General features: G+C 36.8%; 1 protein-coding gene across 10 annotated transcripts in view; it reads right to left on the minus strand.

The window, feature by feature from the left end:
- Window positions 1–15,019: 15,019 nt before the first annotated feature.
- SESTD1 (SEC14 and spectrin domain containing 1) overlaps window positions 15,020–27,491 on the minus strand; it is a 151,385-nt gene continuing 138,913 nt past the window's right edge. For 7 of the 10 annotated variants that reach the window (XR_012421288.1, XR_012421287.1, XM_045367328.3 and 4 more), the window contains 5 exons: window positions 23,778–23,859; window positions 22,936–23,058; window positions 21,324–21,515; window positions 18,627–18,748; window positions 15,020–16,248 (listed from right to left, as the gene is read on the minus strand). Coding sequence is in view for 5 of the 10 variants with exons in the window: in XM_045367328.3 (XP_045223263.1) it covers window positions 16,119–16,248; window positions 18,627–18,748; window positions 21,324–21,515; window positions 22,936–23,058; window positions 23,778–23,859 (649 nt within the window). In the remaining 5 variants the exon portion in view is untranslated. Of the gene's footprint in view, window positions 16,249–18,626; window positions 18,749–21,323; window positions 21,516–22,841; window positions 23,059–23,777; window positions 23,860–27,491 lie in introns of all 10 variants that reach the window. The other 3 variants (XR_012421285.1, XR_012421286.1, XR_012421284.1) reach the window with 1 other exon arrangement.

Genomic DNA, 27,491 nt, shown 5'->3' on the forward strand with positions numbered 1-27,491 from the left:
AATTGTTATATCCTCTTGCTGAACTGACCCATTTATCATTATATAGTGACAGTGACCTTCTTTGTCTTTTCTTACAGTTTTTGTTTTGAAATCTATTTTGTCTGATATAATTATAGCTACTACTGTTCTTTATTGGTTTCCATTGGCATGGAATATCTTTTTCTATCCGTTTATCTTCAGTTTATGTGTGTCTTTATAGTTGAAATATGTTTCTTGTAGAAAACAGATTAATAGGTCATGTTTTTTGGCTTTTTGTATCCAAAACTCTGTCTTTTTATTGGAGAGTTTAGTCCACTTACATTCAATGTTATTGTTGATAAATAACGATGTACTTCTACTATTTTGTTTGTTTTCTGGTTGCTTTGTGGTCTTGTCTTCCTTCTTTCCTTCCTGTCCTCCTTTTAGTGAAGATAATTTTCTCTGGTTATATGATTTCATTTCTTGCTTATTTTTTCTGTATACATTGTATGATTTTTGGTTTGAGATCACCTGATAACAACACTGTTTGCATAAACAAACAAACATGCAAGCAATCAAAAAGAAAACTAATTAAGACTGTATACCTTAATAATCCCCTTGCTTTTTAATTTTTTGTTGTTACTATTTGTATCTTATTGTACTGTCTACATTGTAAAAATTAGTTGTTACTATTTTTTCATTGGTTCATTGTTTAGTCTTTCTACTTAATAGCAGTTTACACACCACAGTTACCCTGTTATATTATTCTTTGCTTTTCTTTGTACTTCCTATTACCACTGAGTTTTGTACCTTCAGATTATTTCTTCTTGCTCCTTTTTGTCCTTTTCTTTATGATTATAAAACTCCCTTTAGCATTTCTTATAGGACAGCTCTAGTGATGATAAAAATCTCTCTCCTTTTTTTTTTTGGTCTGGGAAAGTCTTTATTTCTCCTTCATGTTTGAAAGATTATTTCACCTGATGTACTATTCTAGGTTTAAAAATATTTTCCTTCAGCAATTTATATATGTCATGCTACTTTCTCCTGGCTTATAAGGTTTCTACTGAAAAGTCTGCTGCCAGATGTATTGGAGCAATTTGTTTCTTTTCTCTTGTGGCTTTTAGTATCCTTTCTTTATCCTCTATCTTTGGGAATTTGTTTATTAAATACCTTGAGGTAATCTACTTTGGGTCAAATCTGTTTAGTGTTCTATAACTTTCTTGTACTTGGATATTGATGTCTTTCTCTAGGTTTGTTAAGTTCTCTGTAGTTATCCCTTTGAATAGACATTCTACTTCTTCTTTAAGGCCAATAACTCTTAGATTTCCCCCTTTGAAGCTGTTTTCTAAAATATGTGTGTTTCATTGGTTTGTGTTATTTTTTATTTTGTCTCCCCTGACTGTGTATTTTCAAATTGCCTGTGTTCAAGCTCACTCATTCTTTCTTCTGCTTGATCAATTTCGCTGTTAAAAGACTATGATGCATTCTTCACTATGCCAAATGCATTTGCCAGCTCCAGAATTTCTCCTTGATTCTTTTAAATTATTTCCATCTCTTTGTTCCTTTATCTGATAGAATTCTGAATTCTCTGTGTTGTCTTTATGTGAGTTTCCTCAAAACAGCTATTTTGACTTCAACATCTAAAATGTCACATATCTCTGTTTCTCCAGGATTGGCCCCTGGTGCATTATTTAGTTCATTTGGTGAGGTCATGTTTTCCTGGGTCATCTTGATACTTGTAGATGTACATCTGTGTCTGGGCATTGAAAAGTTACTTTTTTTGTTTTGTTTTGTTTTTTGTAGTCTTCTCAGTCTGGGCTTGTTTGCACTATCATTTTTGGGAAGGTTTTCCAGGTATTTTAAAAGGCTTGGGTGTTCTGATCTGTATCCGCTTTAGGGCAGACCCCAAACCCAGCAGTGCTGTGGTTCTTGCAGACTCATAGAGTTACCACCTTGATGGTCTTGGCCAAGATAAATAATTCTCTGGATTACCAGGCAGAGACTCTTGTTCTCTTCCCTTACTTTCTCCGAAACAAATAGAGTCTCTTTCTGCCCTGAGCCACCTGAAGCTGGGGTGTGGAGTGACACAAGCACCCTGGTGGCCACCACCCCTAGGATTCTGCTAGTTCAGACCTGAAGCCAGCACAGCACTGGGCATTACGCAAAGTCTTCTGTAACCACTTCCTGGCTACCGCCTATGTTCGCTCAAAGCCCTGGGGCTCTATAATCAGCAGGTGCCAAGGCCAGTCACACCTATGCTGTTCTTTCATTGAGGGTGGTGAGTTCCCCCAGACTCCCAGGTGGGTCCAGAGATGCCATCCAGGAGCCAAGTCTAGAGTCAAAAACCTTAGAAGTCCACCTGGTATTTTATTGTACTACAGCTGAGCTGACACTCAAACCACAAGAGGCTGTCCTTCTCATTCTTCCCTCCCCTTTCCAAAGGCAGAGAAGCCTCACCTGGTGGCCATTGCCACCTATTCCATTTTGGTCAGAGAAGATGCTTGATATTATTTTAATTTTGGGAGGATATTTTAAGGCTTGTTACGTGACCTAACATATGGTCTATGCTTGAGAATGATCTGTGTGTTGAGGAACAGGCCCATGGGGAGTAGTGCCAGACTACCACTGGTGTTCTCCTAAGGCCCAAGGGCTCTTCAGTCAGCTTGTGAGTGCTGCCTGGCCCGGGACTCACCTTTCAGAGCAATGGGCTCTCCTCTGGCCCAGGGCAGGTCCAGAAATGCCATCCAAGACCTAAGTCCTAGAATTGGGGGCCCCAAGAGCCTGTTTGGTGCTCTAATCTGCTATGGCTGAGCTGGTATCTAAGGTGCAAGACAAAGTCCCCTTTACTTTTCCCTCTGCTTTCTCAATCAGGAGCCTCACCCTTTAGACACCACAGTTAGGAATATGCTGAGACTCATTTGTGGCTGGTAAGTCTCTGTCTCACCCAAGGCCCTTGACTTAGTACCTGGGTATTGCTGCTGGTTATTCAGGGCTCGAGGGCTATTCAGTTACCGGGTAATAAACCTGCCAGTACTGGGTCCTTCCCTTCAAGGCAGTGAGTGGTTCCCTTCTGGTCCAGGGTGTGTCTAGAAATGTCCAGGAGGTAGGGCCTGGAATAGGGTTCTTATGACTTTGGTGCCCTATCCTCCTGTGGCTGAGCTGGTATTTAAGATGCAATACAAAACCTGCCCCACTCTTCCATCTTCTCAAGTGGAAGAAGGGGTTCTCTTTTGGCGTTGCCTGGAGTTAGGGAAGGGGTGATGCTAGCACTCCCTTAGTCAGTCCAGCTGGTGTCTCAGTATGTCCCATGTCCCCCCACGCCACTGGCTCTGGGCCCAGTTTAAACCTAGGACTCATTTATATTTTGCAGTCCTTGTGGCCTAGACAGCCTTTCAAGTTCATATGGGACCCCAAAGCCCTTTAGCTTACAATGATGAGGTTTGCAGGAACTCAAGTTCCAACCTCTGGGATCTGCGACTCCCCTCTGGCTAGGACTGGTTTAAATGCACACTCGGGTGAGCATCAGCTGAGTTGGGTCTGGTTTTGCTTTCTGCTATAACGCAGCAGCACTGAGTTCAATACCTCACAATTGCTGTGCTTTCCTTCTTCCCAGGGCACAGAAGGCACAAGGTTCTCTTCATCTTACCGCCACTTTCAGGGGATGGAGGAGGAGGTGGTGTCAGTAATCCAAGACTGTTCATTCTACCTCTTCATTGCCTTTTTTAGCGATATGAAGTTAAAAGCAGGTATTTACTGTGAGTGCTCATCTGATTTTTGGTTCTTATGAAGGTGCTTTGTGTGTGCGTGTGTAGATAGTTTTAAAATCAATGTTCTTGCAGGGGGCTTGAGGGGGAACAATTGGTGACTTCTATTCCACCGTCTTGCTCTACCCACTCCACCTGCCTCACATTTTAAATGCCATGCAAATTATCATTTTCTTTTTCAACAAATACTTGCTGAGCACTTTTGATGTACCAGATGTTGACTTAAGCACCAAAAAAACATCAGGCAAGAAGACAAATGCGATCCCTGCCCTCAGGAGCTTGTTGTCTAGGAAGCTCAGAGAAAATAATATCAATATAGGGCACTGATCATGTGCCAGATACCCTGCTGAAGATTTATTTTACATAATGTCACTTAATTACTAGAGAAACACTGAAGTATTTTCTGTATTAATGCCATTTTATTGAGGACACTGACCTAGAAACGTTAAATGACATCCAAAATCACAAGGTTAATATGGCTTAACCCATGCCAACCTAACACCAAAAACAGAATTCTGAACCACCGGCTCTAAAGCATGAAACCCCAAAGCCTGTATTCTGTTTTCTGTGTCACGGTGTCTAAAGTAAATCTGATTTTGAGTAACTATTGGAACAATGATAAATGATTTTACCAAACTGAAAAATTAAACATGTATTACTAATTTCAGGATAGGTCATGTGAGCCTTGTACTTGTGAATTCTTTCGACCATCAATCCAACTACAACAGAATCTGTTGCACTTTGTTAGTGTGAGCACCTGGGTTTCTGTCTCAGTCTATTTCTTGTCATTAATGTTGATACATCATTCTGGTTTTGTATGTCTTTGTTGATCTCATGGGTCAGGCCTTATTGTGTGTTTTTGCACGTTATATTCAAATACACTACTGTAAATACACTTATATGTCTGTAAACATACTCAGTAAATGTAATACTATAATCATTACTATTCCATTCTTTTCACAAATCTTCAGTTGTTTCTCCAATTTTTTTGCTTCCCTTCTATTTTGTGCTGTTCTCTTGCTGTTTGATCTTTTCTGTTGTACTTTTTCCTCTCTGCATTCTGCACAGGTTGTTCTCTCTCTGCTACACAGCTACTACTTCTTCACTTCCTTTCTTGTTTTGACTAAAATACCTCTAAGCATATAAACTTTTTCTTCACTCACATAAATTTGCTGGCATCTATACTCACCATGCTACCAAAAAAAAAAAAAAAAAAAAAAATTCTTTCAGTAGGAAAAGCTGTTTCTCTGCAATGCTACAAAAAAGAACTGTTTATTTTTTGTTTGTCTTATTTTTAAAGCAATACTAAAAGCAGTGTGGTATAGGCAAAATTATAAACACACTGATCAACAGGACAGAATAGCTAGCCCAGAAGTAGCCCCAGAAGACTTAAGAACTCAACTCTATATATTTTCAAAGGAGTATCAGAAATCAATAGGAGGGATAGATTATCCAATAAGTTATGTTGAGAACATTTGATATGTGGAAAAATGTACCATATTACTACCTCACACAAGGCACCAACATTTTTTATGAATGTAGGAGTTTAGAGTAATAAAAAACTGCACAGGAGAAACAAAATTTAAGCTGAGGAAAGATTTTCTAGTCATTAAGGCAATATGAAAATATCAAGGCTGGGCACGGTGGCTCAAGCCTGTAATCCCAGCACTTTGGGAGGCCAAGACGGGCGGATCATGAGGTCAGGAGATCGAGACCATCCTGGCTAACACGGTGAAACCCCGTCTCTACTAAAAAAATACAAAAAAAAAACTAGCCGGGCGTGGTGGTGGGCGCCTGTAGTCCCAGCTACTCGGGAGGCTGAGGCAGGAGAATGGCGTAAACCCGGGAGGCGGAGCTTGCAGTGAGCTGAGATCACGCCATTGCACTCCAGCCTGGGCGACAGAGCCAGACTCTGTCTCAAAAAAGAAAAAAGAAAAAAGAAAAGAAAATATCAAGAAGACAATCTGTTAATAAATTTCACCATAAATATGAGCACAATAACATCACCAAACTTCATAAAGACAGAATAAATAGCAAACTAGGAAAAATACTTGTTCAAATATGATGGATTATTAGTCTTATTTAAAAAAACAAAAAAACAAAAACCTCTTCAAACAAATAAGAAAAAATGCTAACTCCAAAGGAAAAGTATGCAAAAACAGTAACAGACAAGTCACCAGAAGGGAAACACAATGGATAATAATAAATCACTAAATTTGTTTTAGCCTCACTGGTGGTTAAAGAAATGTACAGTGAACTGAATTTCTCAAAGATTTGTAAAGACTTTAAGAAGAACACTTCATGCTGGAAATAGTGCCACGAGACAGGAAACAGTGCCATATACACGATGTATGTGTAACTGTTAACAGACACATACATCTACCTAACCTTCTGGAAAGCAATTTGGCCATATCTATTAAAAGCCTCAAAATATGGATACATTCCAATCCAAGATTTCTACTTTCAGGAATCAATCCCAAGGAGAGATGCTGTCAAAAAGTTAAGAGCAAGGATGTTCATTGCAGCATTACTTATAGTACCATTAAGAAAGAAAGAGAAAGAAAGAAACTAAATGTTTTACCTAAGAGTGTAATAGTTAAATCATGGTATTTACATATTATTGAATATTACACAGCTATTGACTTAAACTGGGAAAAAAGTTTAATAACTTTTTAATGATATAGCTGTAAAAAGCAGGAAATAAAGTTGAATGCTAGCATAATCTTGTTAGGTTAAATACAAAGAAAATATATCAAATATTAACTGTATGTTCTCAGTATTGATAAATTATAGGAAGTTTTTTTTTTAATATTTTTCTCTATTTACTAGAGTACTGTAAAAAATAGTAACTACACATTACTCTTAAATGGAATTTTAAAGAATAAAGCATAAAGGAATTAGTTATTTCCAGTTTTGAAAACAACCTTCCCTCACTGATGAGATACTGGAAAATGACAGTTCAGGCTTCACTGTTTTGAATTTGCTAATAATTTTTACCATAGATTGGATGTGCTAATCTTTCAGAATGTGTTAACTTCATAAATACATTTGGTTTCTCTAGTCCCTATAAGTATATAATTCCCAAAATGCCATCTCTGTAGTCTTCTACTTAAATTAGAGAAAGTAGGTAATTTGCAGGATGATCAGATGTTGCCTCTGAAAAGTTTATATACTGAGGTTTTTATAAAAGGTATTCTAGAATCTTGCAGTCAGAAGTGTGGTCTGCAGACTGGCAGCATCAACAGCAGCTAGAAACATTGAAAATGCAAAAACCTTTGGTCCTACCCTAGATTTACTGAATCAGAAACTGCATTTTAATAACATCTCCAGTTGATTTGTAGGCACATTCATGTTTGATAACCATTGGTGTAGACCACATATTCTAGTTCTAACTACATGTCTACAATGCAACTATAGTCCTCCTTTAAAACTTAATCTATGTTCATGTCCTAAGTACCAGTACTATCTTTATGGTCCGAGTTCTAAACATTTTCTTAGAACAAGAGCGGCTTCCAACTAATGAATGGGACATACCCTAAAAATATATTGGTAGGTCAGTTGTTAACAACTTATACAGTAGTATTATTAATGCTAGATTTGTAGGTCACCTTAAAGTAGCTTGCTTAACTCATAATGTAGTTGAAAAAGACTAATTGCATTTTAATCATTTTTTTATGGGAAAGTATGTTCCCAGTTCTAACAGTTCTAACAGAAGATTCTAGGAAAGCCTGATACTGCCATCAATACAGGACTCCCAGATGGACACAACTGTTAGTATTTGTGTATATGTATACAATTAGTGGAGCTGATACTCCTATTCTGAAAAAGTTCTAAACACAAGAATAAAATGTATTAAAAAGACAGGAATGTCAAGCGTTGCTATTTACTCATTCACATTTTCTTCCAATTTTATTTTGACCAAACACAATGGTAAGATCACTTCAATGGTTTGAAACAGGTTTGTGGATACACGAAGCATCTAATGGAAAACCTAGAGATGGGTGGATACTCTAACGTGTAAACATACCTATTAATAACAAATGTACATTGTTCTTCTATATTTTTTTTTTGCTCGTATGTTGAACTGTCACTCAAATGTAGTTAATTTCATTGGACAAGGTATAAGGGCTTGCCAATTTCCAAACTCTGGCAATCTGAAATCCCTAGTAGTCATTCTGGAACTGCTATTGTTTATAGCATATGATTTTACTTTAAATATTGCTTTGTTCTAATATGCCTCCTCCATCCCCAAATACACATTCATCTTTTATGCCTTAAAAATAGACTTCTCAGTAGGAACAAAGGAAATTTAACCACTGTCTATTATGGCGAGAACCTATTTCTGACACCACCACAAGATCTAGAGAAAGCACTGAACTTCTGTGCCAAGCCTGTGGGAAGGGGGCGTTGGGGTCATGGGAGAGGGAAGGAGAAGCTTCTGTCTTCTAAGACTCCAGGTTATTTCAGAATGTACAAGTTACATTTTTGATTTAATAAAAGGTTTTAGGTAACATTGTTAGAAGAAATTTAAACCTTTACAAAAAAATAATTCAAATTGATTCAAAGATGCAGAATTCACCAGATTATCTTATAGATACCAGTGTGACTTAATTCTCCCTAGATTTTATGAACAATTTTTATTAATAGAAATCAAACTTATTGTCCAAAGTGACAATATATCAAAGAAATACATACCAAAACCTGCTGCCATTATAGGTTTTAACATTTTTATTGCATATTTACAATATATGGAACATTATAAGGATTTACAGTAGAAGCCAAATTTCCCAGCCCTTAAAATTTTAACAGGAAAAATCGAATAAACCATACATATTTTTGAAAATGAGCATTAGAAACACACAGATGATTATAATTTTATAGGCTAATACAGGTGAATGCTGTGTGTAATAGAACAGCTGGGAGAGGTAAAACAGAGTGGATAAGAAAGTCATCAGAGTGTGAAAAAACTACAGCTGGGTGGTACTGAATAAAGAGACAATATTGAAAATATTTTTAAAGGCTAAAATGTGCCGTAAGAGCATAGCTATCCCCTATGCAAAACTGTGAGGTAGAATTTTTCCCACCCTGTTTTCTGCTCTTCTGACCACCATTTGCGGGACTTCCCTGCCCAGGTGACTCTCTCTCACATTGCTGTACCTGGGACTTACTAGCAATACATGCTTTCCACTACTCCCTCAACCTCATCACAAAATAACCTTTTCTGTTCAATGATCAGTTTTACTTTACCTACTGAAAACGGGTGGTGAAAGTTAGTAACATAAACAAAACAAGTGCTGTTTCTTCTAGCTAACATATCACCATGGTTGGGCTTTAACCTTTCAAGGAGTGAAATATTGCTAAAGTTTCAGGCATAGGAACTCCTTGAGGAGCTGTTTGGGGCAGACAGGTCTTTGCTTTCCTCAAATAGCTCCAACTGCCATTCTCGACCATGTATAATGCTATTGTTATTCCAAACTCGCTTCTTCTAATATTCAATATGGATCATAAAAATAGTTTACACCTTTATGCACATCAAAATACAAAATACAGGGCACAATAAAAACTGAACTGGAAAAAGGTATGACAGTTTCTTTTAAAACTACCCTGTGACCCAGCAATTCTAATCCAAGGAATTGACTGCAAAGAAATGAAAACCTATGTTCACAAAGACTTATATAAGAATGGTCATAGCAGCTTTATTTATAATGGCCAATTCTGGAAACAGTCCAGGTATCTATCAATAATAGGAAATTAAATAAACTGTAATATTGTCATACAGTGGAATACTACTCAGCAATAAAAAAGAACAGCAATAAAAAAATGAAGCCTTGTAGAAAAGTATACATGTTGTGTGAATCTACATATAAATTTATATAAACTTTTACAACAGAAAATCTTATGGTAGGAAAAGGAACAGTGGTTGCCTTTGAGGGTCAAGTAGGGACAGGAATTGACTGGAAAGGGCCATGTGGAAATTTTCTAGGGTGGTGATATTGTTTCCTATTTCCATGGCAGTATATGCATTTGCCAAACCTCAGTGAACATGTATGTTCTATGCACTTCATTGTATGCTAATCTTATGTAAAAAAAGCCAACAATGAACTCTAGTTAATGATATGCAGTTTAAAATGCATCAAATAATATGAACTGATGGATATGACAAAGCAAGCACAGGTAATGCTAATTAGCATCTAGTGAGTACACTATACATTTTAACTTTTTAGTGTACCTGATAATTTTCATAACAAAATGTTGGGTAAACATATAGGGTGCAATGTTTACCAAATAATGCTGCTGAGAATTTCATTATTGATGTTTGGACAGTATAATCATCAAATTCTTCTAAGTGTCCATTGATAAGTAAGTTTCTCTTAAAGGCTTCTGAGACTATTTCTAAGTGTGATGTGAGCAATCAGTACTCAAATCTACTCTGGTTTGTAATTGTCAAAGTGGTATTTCGATCCTCTCACACCTTTACAAAATCTAATAGATATGTTTTGATATGTTCTGAGCAAATTTGTTGGCCATAAAGATAAGAGTTCAGATGAGAAAACATTCCTAAGAGAAAAACCAAACACAGAAATTTTATTTTTCCAGACTAAAAAAGAATCTGTAACTGTAATAGAAAAGACATGAGGCTTGGTCATAAATAATGAGTGAGCTACTGTGTTCTGAGTGGAAAGGCATCCAGTCATCTCTCATTTTTCCCCCAAGAGAGATGCATTTGGACCCTCTAGACATGATATTCAGCTCGTAAAGACTTCTAAGGTGCCTCCTGGAGATTCACTGGAAACTGGCTTGAGTTCAATAGCCCTTTTGTCAGAAAGTTTTCTACATGCCTAACTTAAAATCCCTAATAACACTGTTCCTGATAACTAGCAGTTGATAACTATTTTCAGTTAAGAATTCCTATAAAATTATATATAGGAATTATATATAGCCTCATAAAGTTCTAAAAAAAAAATCTTTAAAAAATGTGCCCACTGCTTTCAAAATATTTCATCATAGTTCTGGCTGTCTTTTGATCTCTAAGTTCTTCATGTTCTAGTACAGGTTCTGCTTTTTCTTGAAGTACAGGAACGAGTGTTTATTCTCAAGCTTTCATGTTTGCTTTAAAATTCTGCAGTAATGTTGAGTGATATTAAGTGTCATACCCACGAATGTTTTTCAGTCTTAGACTCCCCTGTATTTATGCCAGCTCATGGAGTGTCCTTAGTTCTGTGCCTCTATTATAGTATCAGTTGGCCATTTTCTGTTCATCACTGCCTGAGTTTACCAAGAGACTGCTCTTAAGCATAACCAGCACTAATTGTGGTCTTGTCATGTTTTGTTGTTGGGTTTTTTTTTTTTAACCTCATTATTGGGATACTTCATAAATAACAGATTTATGCTCTTGTTGTTTCCACTGGTTGGTGCTTGCTCACTAATACTAACTCCTAGTATGACGTGCTTTTACTTATGTCTATTAATGGGGTTACATCACACCCTGTCAACCTCAAAACATGATACTCACCACTTGTCTTCCATCTTGCTGGTCTATTATCTTCCTATAAAAACAGCTAATTTGTCAGATTTCAAAGCCTTATTATTTACTGATGAGCTTACCAACTATACCTTTTGTATCTTCAGTGTGTTAATTCTGAACGTACATTCTGACACACTAGTGAACTGGAGGTGAGGGTGAAGGGGTGGTGGAGCTAATGGGGCGGGGGGGCAGCGAACATAAGCAAAGTGCCATTTCCTCACCATCCCATGCTTGTCATGTGAGACAACAGAAAGAAAAAAGAATACTCTATTTTCTATTCTGAAAAGATAATTATAGCAATGATACTTTCCATTCTGTTTATTTCTGGATATTTTGGTTTCAACACTTCTTTATATATTTTATCCTCGAAATTGGTATGACTTCTCTATTTTACAGTCCCAGAGAAATTCTCAGATTTTTTTTTTAACCAAGGTCACAGTAAATAGCAAAGCCAGATTTTTGAAGCCAAGTATTCAAGCTCCAAACACTTTCCATTATATTCATTACAGTTCTTGTTTTAGCTGGTATGGTCTTTCCTCTACAAGTATTGCCATTATTTATGCTTCTTAGCTAAACCTAGACTTTTCAGTAGCATGAATGAAAGTCAAATAATGTCAAATGGTAAGTTTCTACTTCATCTCATCAGGGTATTTGTTGCTCTATATACCAGCATAGTATATTTTCTACTCCCAACTGAAGCTTTTCATTTTTAGGATTGAAAGTTAACAAGAAGTCTACTAATTAGGTTAACTGCTTAGTTATGTTCCAGCCATGTTTTTAATGCTAGAGAATTTTTCCTTTGGGGGCTTAAGAAAAGATATCCTAATCATACAGATCTCACTACTGATAATATACTTAATGGTGCTTGTTTCTGCCTGTACTGAAGATGTAAAGGACATTAGCAGCCACAGTATGTTTAGTTTTTAGTAGCAACAGTATTTTACTATGGCCTTGTGTATTTTGGGTAGGATGTGAGAAGGGGAGGAGTACATAAAAACGCCCAATCTCTACTGACAAGTAACTTACAATATAGTAGAGAATTCTGACTATTTCTTCGAATGTAGACCACATAGTGAGACAGATTCAGCTAACTTCATAATCACATAATTGGTAACAATGGGTTTATATCAGAGAGTATGGTTTACTCATCACTATCAGTAAGGTAACTTAATTGTCATGCTCATACTAAGGAGTATGACACTAATAATAATACCACTCCATATGTCAGCTAATAAGATAATGAAATAACAAACACGTTAAGACTAGCTAACACATGGGAGCAATAGCCAATGTAAATTTCTATAAAGTGAGAAGTATTCAATCTTCTACCTAGCAATGAAGCCTACACCTGCCATCAATATCCCAGCTGGCAGGCTGAGCAGTTTCATCAACATCACCAATGAGTCACCAGAACAGAACAAAGTCACCAACAATGAGGACTGGGAACAAAGCCAATCTGACCTAAAATGAAGTTATCATTTTTGCATCATAACTCTGCTGGGATAGACATGTGTGAAGAACAGATGCCAAAATGCCATTAAATATTAAGTTTACACAGGAGCAAACAAATGATAAGATGAAAGAAAAAAAAAATCCTCAAACAAAAAAAAAAAACCCAAAAAACCAAACAAAATAAAACTAATCCTGCCAGCATTTCAATAATTCCCTGAGATGGGCTAAAGGAATGTGGGAGGTTGTGACATATACCAATTAGAAATGAGTGGTTCTTACGGAGATTTGCAAGCTGATGTTAATTTATGACATAGAAACAGCTTGTGGAGGCCGGGCACGGTGGCTCACGCCTGGAATCCCAGCACTTTGGGAGGCCGAGGCGGGCAGATCACGAGGTCAGGAAATCGAGACCATCCTGGCTAACACAGTGAAACCCGTCTCTACTAAAAATACAAAAAATTAGCCGGGCATGGTGGTGCACACCTGTAGTCCCAGCTACTTGGGAGGCTGAGGCAGGAGAATGGTGTGAACCTGGGAGGCGGGGCTTGCATGGGGCTGAGCGGAGATCGCACCACTGCACTCCAGCCTGGGTGACAGAGCGAGACTCCGTCTCCAAAAAAAAAAAAAAAAAGAAAGCAAAAGAAACAGCTTGTGGTTTCAAACATATTGCAGTCACTTTTTTCACATGTTCACTTTAAGTGAGCTATGACCCTATGGAAAAAAGTCACTTTAGGGCATTGTTGGATTTTCATTCATAACTCTGTGTATGTACAGATACACATATGAAAGCAGCAGCAAATTTACAGATGAGGAGCAACGACATTCAATATGTTAAAATCAGACTTGACTCATGTGAAACACTCCATTTACAAATAACATTTATGAATCCGGCCTTATTTTACTTTTTGTAGGTAGGATAGCTTAAGTTATATAAAAATTAACTCATTTGGCAATTATAACTCTATGAGTTGATGGTGGAATTACTAACAAACCAGTTCCTTTCTAGCAAAGTCTTAAGAAAAACATTCTAACTACTCTGAAATTCAGTAGAAGAAACAGATATTGAGTACTGATATTCAGTTATTGAGTATAACTAAATATCTAAAGTAGTATCTAAGAATCTAAGAATAGATTCACTTGTAAGTCAGTTCTAACTTTAAAAAATAAGTATATTTAAAACATACTTCAGACTGCAATATAACAGGGATTATTACTAATGCCTATAATACACCATTCATATTTAGGAGGACTGGGCATCTGTTATGCATGAGCAAGACTGGGAATGGGAGAAGACAAGATTCCTTCCCTCAAAAGAGCTTAGTGGGTACAGACATAAACAACTGTAGAATGTGACTAGCACCATCATGAAGATTGAAATAAATAATCACAAAAGTTCATACTCATAGCAGTAAAGCCCCAAAGGACTGAGAAGATTATCAAGTATAGAAAGAACTTCCTGGATGTTCTCAGAAGCAGTGACCACATAAGACAAGAGGGAGCAGTTGAACTTTGCCCTGAATTTCCTGGCATGTTTGACTAGGAAAAAAGGCTGCACCATTAACCTAAATTGTTCCAGAAGGAAAAGGTGATAAATATTGTAAATCTTTAATCAAGGTTGAAATGTCAAGTAGGCAATTAAAAAGAAGTACAGGTCTAGATTTCTGGACCAGATATGTAATCCAGAACACTGGTATAAAATTAAAACCATAAGGATGAGATACCTAGAGAAGAGCCAAAAGCATTCTGAGGACAGGATCTGAGAGAGCACATGTTCAGCAGGCACATCTTAAATTAGGGTTATGCGACTGTACTCACAGTTATTTCAGAGGATAGCATCTTCAAGGAAGGAGACACTGTCTAGGAAAGGTTGCTCAATGGTGTAAATGTTGCAGAGAGAAAAGGGTAAGGGATTCAGACAGAGAAAAAACCATTCAGTTTGGTAACTGGAGGCCACTGTTGACTTTCAAAAGAAGTTTCAGTAGAGTACTATGTAAAACCAGACTACAAGGTGCCGAGTAGTGAGTGATGAGGATGTAGGGGCATTGGATGTGGATTTCTCCAAGAAGTCTGTCAGTGAAGAAGGTTGGAAAATCTAGGTTAAGAGGGAGGGTTGTTTTTTTTTTTTTTTTGCATCGGAGGATACATGAACATGTTTGTAGACCTCAAAAAGGAACCAGTATACAACTCGTTTGTAATTTTGTAACAACTACAAGCCTAAAAAATAATTTTTAATCTTTTAAAAAATTTTCTGAAATAAAAATACGCAAAATTTAAATTATATGCATTTCACCATTTAAACTTAATACAAACTTAAAAGCACTAGCATTTCATGATAAATTTTATTTCTAAAGGAGTCATACAGTTCTGTTACTGGACTACTTAAGAATTTATTTTGCTTTTAGACTATAATGAGAAACTAAATTTTATTAACAATTGCTATTTTAGTTCCAGAAAGATTACTCTGATATAAAGGATTACACTGAAGTAATTGTGTATGCCTTCTTCCTCAGCCCTCCTCCCCTAAAGACAAAGTATCTTCAGGGTAGTTAATAATTTTGAGAATATTTTTCAAGTTGAAGAAGAGAAAAATTAGAAATAGTATTCCATTATTAATAAGTTCTTAAAGATCTAAATTGTTCACAATAATTTTTCATGATAAACATGCTTATTTATTATATATACATGCTTACATATGAATTTCCTGTCTAAAACACATGCAACCACCATGAAAAAACAAATATTAAACCATCTTCACAGTCCTAAGAATGCCCTTTTAAATAAGGCACTCATGTTTAGAAATAGGATGTAACTACTAAATTAAATAAGATGTTTAAAGAAGTCTTTTATTAAGCACAAACAACTTTTAATACGTTATCAATACAAATAGGAAAAGGTCTTTTAATGACTATGATATATCAAAGATCTGAAAGGTTTTCTCCATATTGACACAATAAAAATAATCAATTCTGAAGAATTACAAAGTAAAATTTTGAGGACACCACTATTTACTAATAAGAGTTTAACTACTGCCTAAATTTACTAAATCACCTGTGGAGGAAGGGCAACCTTTTTTTTTTTTTTTTTAAATAGAGAAAATTCCTACTCTTATTAGCACCATTCAAAGCTTATTATCAGTTGTTTATCTACAAACTGACAGGTCAGGTAAAGCTTTAAAGCAAGTTTTCAGTGCAATGTTTATAGTTCCTTCTTTTAAGATACTTGGAGTCTACAGCCTCGAAGCATGTTAAGTAATTATGCCTTGGTAATAGCAAGGTGTTAACATATAAAGAGAAATGTGTCATGAAAAGAAATGAGACTTATTTTGGCTGTGAAATGCATCTTAGTGTGGTGGCTAATGCTGTAGTATGTTGACAACATGCGGGATTATGAACTGCAAATCTGTAGGTAGCTGGTAGCTATTAGCTCTCTGTGGTCACCATTTCAGGATGTCTCAGCTGCTGCCTTTTGAGATTAACTAGTTTCATCCTGTCTCTGATGTGTTCTGCAGTAGAAGCCATGTCACTTGGACTCCCGAAATATTGTTCGGTTCTAAAAATCCAAACACACAGAAAAACCTCAGATTAATACAAATCCATTAACTGCAGTGAATACAAATAGAAGCAAAAGTTTACCATAAAAAATCTACATGAGATAGCCTATGTGTAAATATCAGTTTATCTGTGATCATACCGTTTATCTGTGAGCAGGAAATTCAGCAGGAAAAACATTTTTTAAAATGGCATAAAATACATTAAGACATGATGAGAAAAATATATTGGTGGTGTAAAGGTTATATCATGTGTACTTATGAGATAATAGCAACAAACCGAACAATGAAACACTGGAAATATGTGGGTCCAGAAGCATACACAAACACAAAATTTATACATGTACTTGAGTACTACTGGCTGGGGACACCACTTGTCTATACAGCTGGCAAGCAAAATAAATATTCTTTATAATGTTATGACATTGGTACATTAACAGATAAAATCATTAATTTTATTCTACTCTCAAAGATACTGTATTCAGAGTCACAGAATATTTTTAGAGCTGGAAGATTTCTTAGAAATTATCACGCTAATTTCTTTATTTTTTAGATCAGAAAAGTGGAGCCTAGAAAGTTAAATGATGTAAGCAAAGTCACACAGGGAAAAACTAGAATTTGAACCTAGGTCTTCGAGCAGTGAATCCAGAGAGACCATCAATCTCTTTTACCAGGAGAAGGTATAAAAGACAAATCTGTCCAACCTGTCAAACTATACATGGCATAAACAGATTACCATTATATTAATAATTATGGAAAACATTACACACAACTTTGGGAAATATTTAATTTAGCAAAATACCTAAAAGAGATATAAATAAGTTTTAATATGAATATAAAGTGGAATAAAATAGCAATTCCAAAATGTTAAAGGTAGATGTGAACTTTGAATATACAGTACTAACATTCTTTTATCTTAAAAGGATGAGGAAATGACACATGGACTATCTGTGAAACACAGACAAGAAGCTGAAGCAAGCATAAAAGGGAGAGGTGTTCCTAGGCTGACATGGGTAGAACAGGAGGCTGATTGTGTGACAACTGGTTGTGAAATGTAGGAATCAGGGAGGGTAAGGGATCCTGGAATGGAACAACCAGAAACACACCTATAATTCTGTTACTAGGTTACTAGCTGAAATTTGTTCTCTTTTATTGCAGATGTAGGTGACTTCAGGTGACTTTAGCCTACTTCCAATTGTTCAAGTTTAGGTGTGGCTTGAGATAACATAAGTATAGACTATGAATAATATTCTTTCAAGGGAATAAAATGCCATCTTTTCAATATCAATCCCAAATAATCACTAGAAGATCATGGCACAGTAGTAGCAGTGCTTATTATGTGTCAGATCTGTTTTAAGTACTTTGTATTTATTTTGCTCAGGTAATTCCCACGCCCCCGTAACCTGAGGAGGTAGGAGTGTTACATGGCTGTTTTTAGATTAGGTAACTGAGGCACAAAGGTTAAGTGGCTTGCCCAAGGTGTTATAGTGAGTAGGTGGTAGAGCTGAGACCTCTGGCTCCAGAGTACACAGACTCACTCCATCACACTATACCACAATGTTAAAGATACTTGTATTTTTATTTAATGGTTTGTTTACTCTATCATTTGAATTAAATATCCTCTGGATTATCTCTAAATTATTTTCACTAAGAATCAGATCTAAATCACCGGGAATGAAGTTCCTCCTGATTCTTTTCCTGGTCCATTTATTTTGCATCAGATTATTTCATATTTTTATCACTGACTATTTGAAATGGAAAGGTGTAAGAAAATCAGGATCCCATCCCTTTACACATAAAGAAATTAGAATGCCATGTAACATGGTACAAAGAGAATAGGTTTGGAGTCACACAGACAGACCTGAGATTGTATCCTTACTCTAACACTTAGAAGCTGTGAAATCCTGAGAGCCTTACTTAATCTCTCTGGGCCTCAGTTTCTTCATTTGTAAATCAGGAATAATCATACTGGTTTGGTCCTCTTTGGTCAAAAGAAGGTGAAATGTTTCACTTGGTACTTGGCATATACTATGAACTCCCTAACCATTAGTCCCTTGTCCCCTCTTCCTTTTCCTGAATGAAGCCCCAAGCCACACTATTCCCTACCATCATAGCCAAGGCTAGAACCCAGTGTCTTAATCTAGTCAATGATCATTCTACAACAAGCTGTCAAGAAGCAACACATCTGATGTCAGCAAGTACCATTACTGTGGCTAAGAGGTGTGGATTTCTTTTCATTTTAAACTAATTTATCGTAGGAGTTAAAGATATGGACCAAACCTAATTTATTTGGCTTTTTAAAGAATAGATTTCCTCTTTTAATGATTTCACTTTAAGACCACATCAATAAAAAATAAAATTATAAGAACATGCCCCATACCCATCAGGATAAACTACAGGAACAGTTAATCTATCCAAAAGTGATTTCCCAACTGCTTCAATTTCATCAAATTGCTCCTCATCATTAATAGCTTCAGGCTCTTCTGGACAGTCCTGCAAAATCTGCAGCAAATAAAAGAGCAACATCAATTAAGAGACACAGAAAGGTCTGCAGTTTCAGAGGATCCAAAAAAAAAAAAAAAAAAAAGAGAGAAAAGAGAGACACAGAAATGGAATCAAGCTCATACAAATGTGGTAGATTATAAGGCATTTTCTTGTTCTTAGCATCTTCAGGTATACCACTATGTAAGATTGATCTATTATTGGCAACATTCTTCAAGAAATTCAAACAACAAAATGCAATACATAATTCCTACTAACAATATGGTGATTTCCAAGAAAGAAAATGCTAGACTACTATTTGGAAAATAAGTTCAACCTGTCCTTAAGAAGTATTCTTTCATTTATTAAGTGCCATTTATTGAACAGTTTACTCTATGTTTATTTAGCAGCCTGGAAGGTGAAGGAGGTATAGACTGTTCTCAAAAGGCACACAGACATTACAAATGAAAAATTATATGAATAAAAAACAACAGAGTACAAATATATAACTGATGTGACAACTTAGCTCGATGATAATATTTAACAAGTGATCTGCTGGCTTGAGTTAACTGCCGTAAAATGATTAGGTTATAATTCAAATATGGGAATCTCTATAGTCCTTGATGAGATACTGTTCTTCACTTCACCCTAACCATTACTATTTAAATTAAACCACAAGAAAGAACTGCAAAATTTGAGAGACAGAGAAGAAAAAGAAGTACTCATTTTTACAACTTTTCTTTGCATTACACTTTAGGGAATTCAATCATGTTTACTTCAGCATTACTCATAAACAGACATTTTTGTATTTTAAAACTCAAGATTTAATTCAGATATTTTTCTAATCATTATACTAGACAATTGGCTTATAGTTGTGGTTATTTATATTTATGCTTAATGGTGTAAAATAGAATACAGTCAAGAAGAAAGTAATATCTGATAACAAAGGGTTTTACTTAAGTTTGTACAACCTAAGTAAATCAAATTTAAATCAAATTTACTACAAACAAGACAAAGGCTAGGTAACAGAAAAAAAATGGAAACAACTTTCTATTCAAAAAAATCTTTCAACTCTATTCATTCTTATATGACCTCATTAAAAGGTAGTTAAAAGCAGTATCCTAAAAAATCATCAGTGGGCCAGGCACGGTGGCTCACGCCTGTAATCCCCGCACTTCGGGAGGCCGAGGCGGGTGAATTACAAGGTCAGGAGATGGAGACCATTCTGGCTAACACAGTGAAATCCCGTCTCTACTAAAAAATTTAAAAAATTAGCTAGGTGTGGTGGTGGGCGCCTGTAGTCCCAGCTACTCGGGAGGCTGAGGCAGGAGAATGGCGTGAACCTGGGAGGCTGAGCTTGCAGTGAGCCGAGATCGTGCCACTGCACTCTAGCCTGGGTGACAGAGTGAGACTCCGTCTTGAAAAACAAAACAAAAGTTATCAGTGGTGCTAGACATTGGGCCAATGGTCACTCTTTGACAGTGAGGTGGTGGGGGGAGCAGTACTGTGACTACAGGAACGGAGGGGAGCTTCTGGATGCTGGTAATGTTCTGTTTTTTTGAACAGTAAACTGATTACACAGGTGTGTTCACTTTGTGAAATCTCACTGCACAGAATACTTGTGGTCTGTATGTTTTCTATGTTAACAGTATACTTAATAATAAAAAATCCTCATTGAAACAATCAGTAAACAAGTTACACCATTTTGTATACTTCCATTTATCATTAGGCCCATGTTCATCAAACACTGATCTATGGAGTTCAATGACCAGCTGAGAATGAGTTAACTATGGACACATCCCAACAGATGTACTTCATAACTCAGAAACTGTTTAATTCCTGAGGTTCCTTGCAACATCTGTTCTATGGATCGAGTTAGGTTTGCTAATATCTCAAAGTGTAATGAACATTCCCTACGTATAAACTTTTATTGTAAGAGATCAAAACAAAATTAACTACATAATAAAGTTCCTTTTCAGAACGGATATGTAAGGCTTGGGTACAATAAATTCTTACTACAAAGAGTAAGAAAAAAGTTCTATTGAAAATGTGTCCAAATAACCCTGCATATTTTATCTTTTGTTTCTGGAATTAATGACCTTAATTCATTGAATAATAAATTCTAGAATGAATCTTTAAAGAACCCATATAAAAAAGCATTTTACTTTTGTCCTTATTTTTTTAATGTCCCTACTTTATAAAATCACAAGGTGCCTTTTAGAAAATGTGTGACAATTAATAGCAGTTGCCAAAGCAAAAAGTTTCCCTTCCAGGCATAACGAAAGAGAATGAACTCATGATACTCTAAAGAACAGAGGGCATATTCTGGACACCAGGCTTGGTGAGGAGACAAGTGTAAAGAGAAGACTACCACGTGGTTCTAGATTTCTTTAATCACAGCTCTCCAGCACTGGTAAGAATCAAGAATTTAATTTGAACTCTCTAAGGCAATATATTATATCTAAGCAAACTAACAATGGAACTAATATAAATATTGAAAAATAGATCAGTCATATAGTTACATTACTAAAATTAACACACTTTAAACACATATAATAAATACCACTGAGAATAACATTTCAAAAAAAAAGCAAACCTTTTCAGCATTTGAGTGAAATGCAATAGCCATTTCCAACCTATGTACTCTCTCTTCAGATGCTATTGTAAATTGTTTCCATACTCTGTTCAATCGAGGAAGCGTATCCCCAGATGACCGAGAAGTGCAACGCAAAGACTGGCATAACACCACTGTGGCCTGTAGCAACTGTCTGCCATAGTCATAAGTGCTCTAAAAAAGAAAAGGAAACATAAAATTATAAAAAAAGAATTCTTAAGAGAAGGATGAGGAAAGTGTGCAGGAAGACTGTCCTTACAATTAAGTGACACTACTAGAAATCAATACTGAATAAATCTAGTGGCACTTATTACTACAAATTATCTGTGTGTATAAATAATAAAGGGGAAGCAATATTTTTGGTTAGTTTATAATAAGTTTCTTGGCCAGGCACAGTGGCTCATGTCTGTAATCCCAGCACTTTGGGAGGCTGAGGTGGGAGGATCGCTTGAACCTAGGAGTTCAAGACCAGCTTGGCCCACATAGCAAGATCCTGCCCCAAAAAAATGAAAAAAAAAATTGGTTGAGTTTGGCCACACTTGCCTATAGTCCCAGCTACCTCGGAGGCTGAGGCAGGAGGATCACTTGAACCCAGGAGTTGGAGGATGCAGAGAGCTATCATTGTGCTACCACATTATATCGTAGGTGACAGAGCAAGGTCTTGTCTCAAAAAAATAAATTGTTTTAAAATTTTTAATTAGAAAAAAACTCTCTTTCTGTTAGGCTTCCCCACTTCATTCTGTTTCCCCCATCACAATCCGCCAAATTTCACTGGTCAGAAAGAATGTCTGCTTATGAATTAATCAAAACTACTTTCAAAAGAAGGTGAAATTAGGCACTTTATATTCCATATAGGAAACTACACCTGTTACAATGTGAACTCATTATCAGGGAAAATAAGATACTTATTGGCGTGGCGCCGTAGCTCACACCTGTAATCCCAGCACTTTGGGAGGCCGAGGTGGGTGGATCACTTGAGGTCAGGAGTTCAAGACCAGCCTGGCCAACAAGGTGAAACCCCATCTCTATTAAAAATACAAAAACTAGCCAGGCGTGGTGGCCAGTGCCTGTAATCCCAGCTACTCAGGCGGCTTGAGGCATGAGAATCGCTTGAACCTGGGAGGCAGAGGTTGCAGTGAGCTGAGATTATATCACTGCACTCCAGCCTGGGCAACAGAGGAAGATTCTGTCTTTAAAAAAAAAAAAAAAAAGAAAGATACTTTTCACCACAAAAAAGTTCTGTATTATTATGCTAACACTAGTGAGATGCAGAAAGTGAGGTTTCTTATTTACTGATATTAACATCCATTTCATATTAACTTCTGTGAATCAACAGCTGGATTGCCTAAAAAATGCCACAATATATAGCATAAATCAGAGGGACCATGCAGAACATGTATTCAGGGAAACATAAACCCTCTCAAGTTTATGCAGGCTAGTTTTGATGCACCAGCTGACACTTTCTTAATTCTGTGATACTTCTGGAATAACAAAACTAACCTTCTTGTACTTGGAGGGTAAAGTTACATTATAATCATGCAGAAAGCTATTCAAACACTGAACTTGTGGAAAAGGAAGATAACCAGTTTTGCACCTGTGCAACATCAACAAATTTTCTATGCTTTTCCAGCAAAACTTTCGTTTCTTGAGCATCATCGCCCAATCTGATGTGAGTCTTAAGCAGAGCATCCAGAAGTTCACTTAGCCATTCTACTGCCTAAACAAAAAGACATAACAATGAAGCTGGATTCAGAACTCTTTACTTACTGTATCAAAATGTCATTTATACAGTGATTACTATCATGTGATTAATGAATCCGTTAATTATAACCTAAAGTCTTAAAAGTTTATTTCATTCAATGATAAGCTACATGAATTAATTACCTCTCCTACTCCTCAAAATTTTTTAAATCTGAAGGCAAGACATACTAAAGAAAAGCATTCTTTTAAAGTTAGTATCACATAATAAAAGATCATGTATTTCTGTATATAGATCCATCAAGATTGCATTATAGATTTGTGTTACTATATAAAACCAAAAATTTTCTCTAAATCAAACTGAAATGATGTTCTCTAATGATAACAACAAAATATATCAAATTGTTTATCTGGTGTTGAAATTTCTCCTGCAGATGCAAGAGAGCAAAATGCAATGTGCTCCACCAGATTTTATCCTGGATGTAACTGACAACCTAATCAACAATAATAAATAATCCCAATCTCTAGCTCAATAGAGGATTTCATTGAGAAGATTAAGTTAAATGAGATCAATAAACTAGCTGGAAATACTAAAGTGTATTCTTCAACAGGATAAACTAGAACCTGACTTCAAGAATTTACTTTTTAGGATCATGAAAAGTACACTTCTGTTTGTAGTTAGATGAAATCAATCTTCTAAGAAAAGCTAACCACATAATATAGCTGGCTGGTCCTTACCTGAGCAGCGTCTTCTTCACATTTAAACAACTGCACCATCTGAAGCATCTTTAACCTTCGCACATCTACCATGTCTTCACATCTAATGAACCCAAACAAATTTAACTCATCATTTCTGTTTTATTGATTACTATTGTAACATCATCATTTGGCATGTGTGTTTTATAGTACACTAAAATACTTAGTCCTACACAATGGAGAATCCAACTATTTTGTATTGATTTGTAAGAATTTTAGGGATATTTATATCAATGTTACATCAAAACGTCAAAATACCCAAATGATACTCAATGACAAACCCTCTTAAGGATAGCACGGATTCTGCAAAATATTAAAGCAAAATGTAAGGACAACAGTACACTAAAACCCCAAAAATCTCCATTGCTGTTTAGCATCAAACAAGTTTCAAGGATAAAAGTGTAATGTTTCTCAAATATAGGATGATATTTTTTTGAGACAAGGTCTCACTCAAGCACCTAGACTGGAGTGCAGTGGCACCATCATAGCTCACTACAACCTCAAACTCCTGAGCTTAAATGATCCTCACATTTCAGCCTCCCAAGTAGCTGAGACTACAGGTGTGCACCACTATGCCCAGCTAAAGAAACTTCTAAAAATTAATGCTTTTCATTATATTACAGTACCTAAAATAATATATATATATATATATATATATATTTTTAAACCTTCCATCTACATTCTTAGAAACAACTAGATGGAGGGCTTAAAAAAACAAAACAAAAAAACCCTACTGACCTCTGGGTGTAGAGAAAAACAATTCAAATTATTTATTAATCTTGCTGTGGTCTGTTTGGATAATATAACCATTTAAGTTTTTAAGGCAACTTAACCTAACTTAACTCTGGTTCCTTCATTTCCATGCAATTCTGTGTACTGCAGGTGGGATGGAGGACTCCCACTGCAGTCTCAAATGCCTATAACAAGTTACCAGTAACTGTGCTCTACTGTACTTGATGTCCTTAAAGAAAGTTTAATAACAATATAGAAGTAGGTATCACAAGGCTTTAAAAAAAAAAAAAATAAAGCAGCTCTCAATAAAAGCTGTAATATGACATTAAAATTCAGCTTGGTTAAAGTAATTCCACAATGGATTGAAGGGAAGTGATACTTATTTTTTAAATATGAAACTAAAAAACAATGTAGGCCACTTTAATGATGAAGATGGTATCATACACATACTGTATTCAGGTATTAATGTGTGCTGGGGAAAATATAAGATATGGTCTCTACTATCAAGATGCTCCCATTTGCAGAGATGTAATAAGTACTATTATAAAGCTATTTAAAATGTTTTATAAGAGTAGGGAGGAGCACGTGACTAACTTGCCTTAGAAGTCCGAAAAGGCTTCCTAAAGTAAGTATCCCTGAGTCTTGAAGAGTAAGTAGGAATTCACTGAGCAGAAAATGAGGAAGGAAGTATTCTTAGTCATGGATGCATGAAACAGCATGATGCTTTCAGGGAGATAAAAACAACTGTGTGATTTTATGGGAATGTTATAGAAGATAAAATTATGCAAGATTGGATTATGAAGGGTCTCCTACATTATTCCAAGAAGACTAACTCCATCTGAGCAAACAGGAAGTCACTGAAGGAAGTTTTACACAATTGCCGTACTTTATGAAGATTACTCTTATATACAAAAAGCTGGAGTAGCCAGGCCAGAGGCAGATAAGAGTTTAAGATCTTGACCAGAAATGTTTGAGATTCAGAGACAGCAGAACCTGGACATTTGATAAGGGATGAGAAAGATGAAGGATTTTAGGATAAATCTCAAGTTTGGTAGCTGATGGTAACTTTAACTTAGGTAGGAAATTAAAAAAGGAGGGCAAGTTTAGAGGAAAAAAAGAGGAAAAAAGGAGGGCAAGTTTAGAGGAAAATGATTCCAGTCTGGACATACTAGGTGTTCTGGTTTGGATTTGGGTTTTGGATTTGTGTCCCCACCCAAATCTAATATCAAAGTGTAATCCCAATATTGGAGGAGGAACCTGGTGGGATGTGATTAGATCACGGGGGCAGATTTCCCCCTTGATGTTCTTGTGTAAGTCAGATCTCACAAGATCTGGTTGGTTAAAAGTATGTGGCACTGTCCCCTTCACTCTCTTCCTCCTCCAGCTGTGTAAGACATGTCTGCTTCCCCTTCATTCTCCCACCATGATTGAAAGTTTCCTGAGGCGTCCCCAGCCATGCTTCCTGTACAGCCCACAGAACCTTGAGCCAATTAAATCTATTGTCTTCAGAAATTCCCCAGTCTCAGATAGTTTTTTATAGCAGTGTGAGAGCAGACTAATACCAAAAACTGGTACTGGGAGTGGGGCACTGTTATAAAGATACCTGAAAATGTGTAAGCAGTGATGGAACTTGGCAATAGGCAGAGACTGGCACAGCTTGGAGAGTTCACAAGAAGACAGGAAGATGAGGGAAAGTTTGGAATTTCCTAGAGACTTGTTAATTGTTGTGACCAAAATGCTTATAGTGACATACACAGTGAAGTCCAGCCTGAGAAGGTCTCAGATGGAGATGAGGAACTTATTGGGAACTGAGGCAAAGGTCACTCTTGCTATGCTTTAGCAGAGAGACTGGCAGAACTATGCCCCTGCTCTAGTGACACGTGGAACTTTGAACTGGAGAGAGGTGATTTGCAGTACAGAGTGGGAGAAACTTCTAAGCAGTAAAATGTTCAAGACTTCACCTGGCTGCTTCTAGCAGCCTAGGTTTGTATTTGTGAGCAAAAAGACGATGTGAGACTGGAACTTATATTTAAAAGAGAAGAAGAGCATAAAAAGTTTAGAAAATTTGCAGCCTAGCCATGTGGTAGAAAAGAAAACCCCACTTTCTGGGGAGAAATTCAAGCTGGCTGCAGAAATTCGCATAAGTAAAGAGTTGCTCAATGTTTATAACCAACACAATGGCAAACATGCCTCAAAGGCATTTCAGAAGCCTCTGCGGTAGCCCCTCCCATCACAGGCCTGGATGCCTAAGAGGGAAGAATGGTTTTGTAGCCAGGCCCAGGGCCCTGCTGCCCTGCACAATCTTGGGACAATGCTCCTTGTGTCCCAGCCATTCCAGCTCCAGGCACGGCTAAAAGGACCCCAGATACAACTCAGGCCACTGCTCCACAGAGGGTGCAAGCTGTAAGTCTTGGCGGCTTCCACATTAAGCCTGTGGGTGCACAGAGGGCAAAAGTTGAGGCTTGGGAGCTTCTGGCTAGATTTCAGAGGATGTACAGAAATCCCTGGATGTCCAGGTAGAAGGCTGCTGCCTCACTGAGAACCTCTACTAGGACAGTGTGGAGGGGAAATGTGAGGTTGGAGCTCCCAAACAGAGTTCCCTGGGACACTGTCAAGTGGAGCTGTGAGACCCCAGAATGGCAAATCCACTGACAGCTTGCATTATGCAGCTGGAAAAGCTGTAGGCACTCTATGCCAGCCTGTGAAAGCAGCCAAGAGGGCTGTACCCTGCAGAGATACAGGGTGGAGATGCTCAAGGCCTTAGGATCTCACCTCTTGTATCAGTGTGGTCCGAATGTGAGACATGGAATCAAAGGAGATTATTCCAGGGCTTTAAGATTTCCCCTGCTGGGTTTCAGACTTGCATGGGGCCTGTAGCCCCTTTGTTTTGGCCAAATTCTCCCTCTTGGGATGGGTGTATTTACTCAGTATCTGTAACTCTGTTGTATCTTTGAAGTAACTAAT

This window comes from Macaca fascicularis, chromosome 12, assembly GCF_037993035.2.
Source record: "Macaca fascicularis isolate 582-1 chromosome 12, T2T-MFA8v1.1".
NCBI lineage: Eukaryota > Metazoa > Chordata > Mammalia > Primates > Cercopithecidae > Macaca > Macaca fascicularis.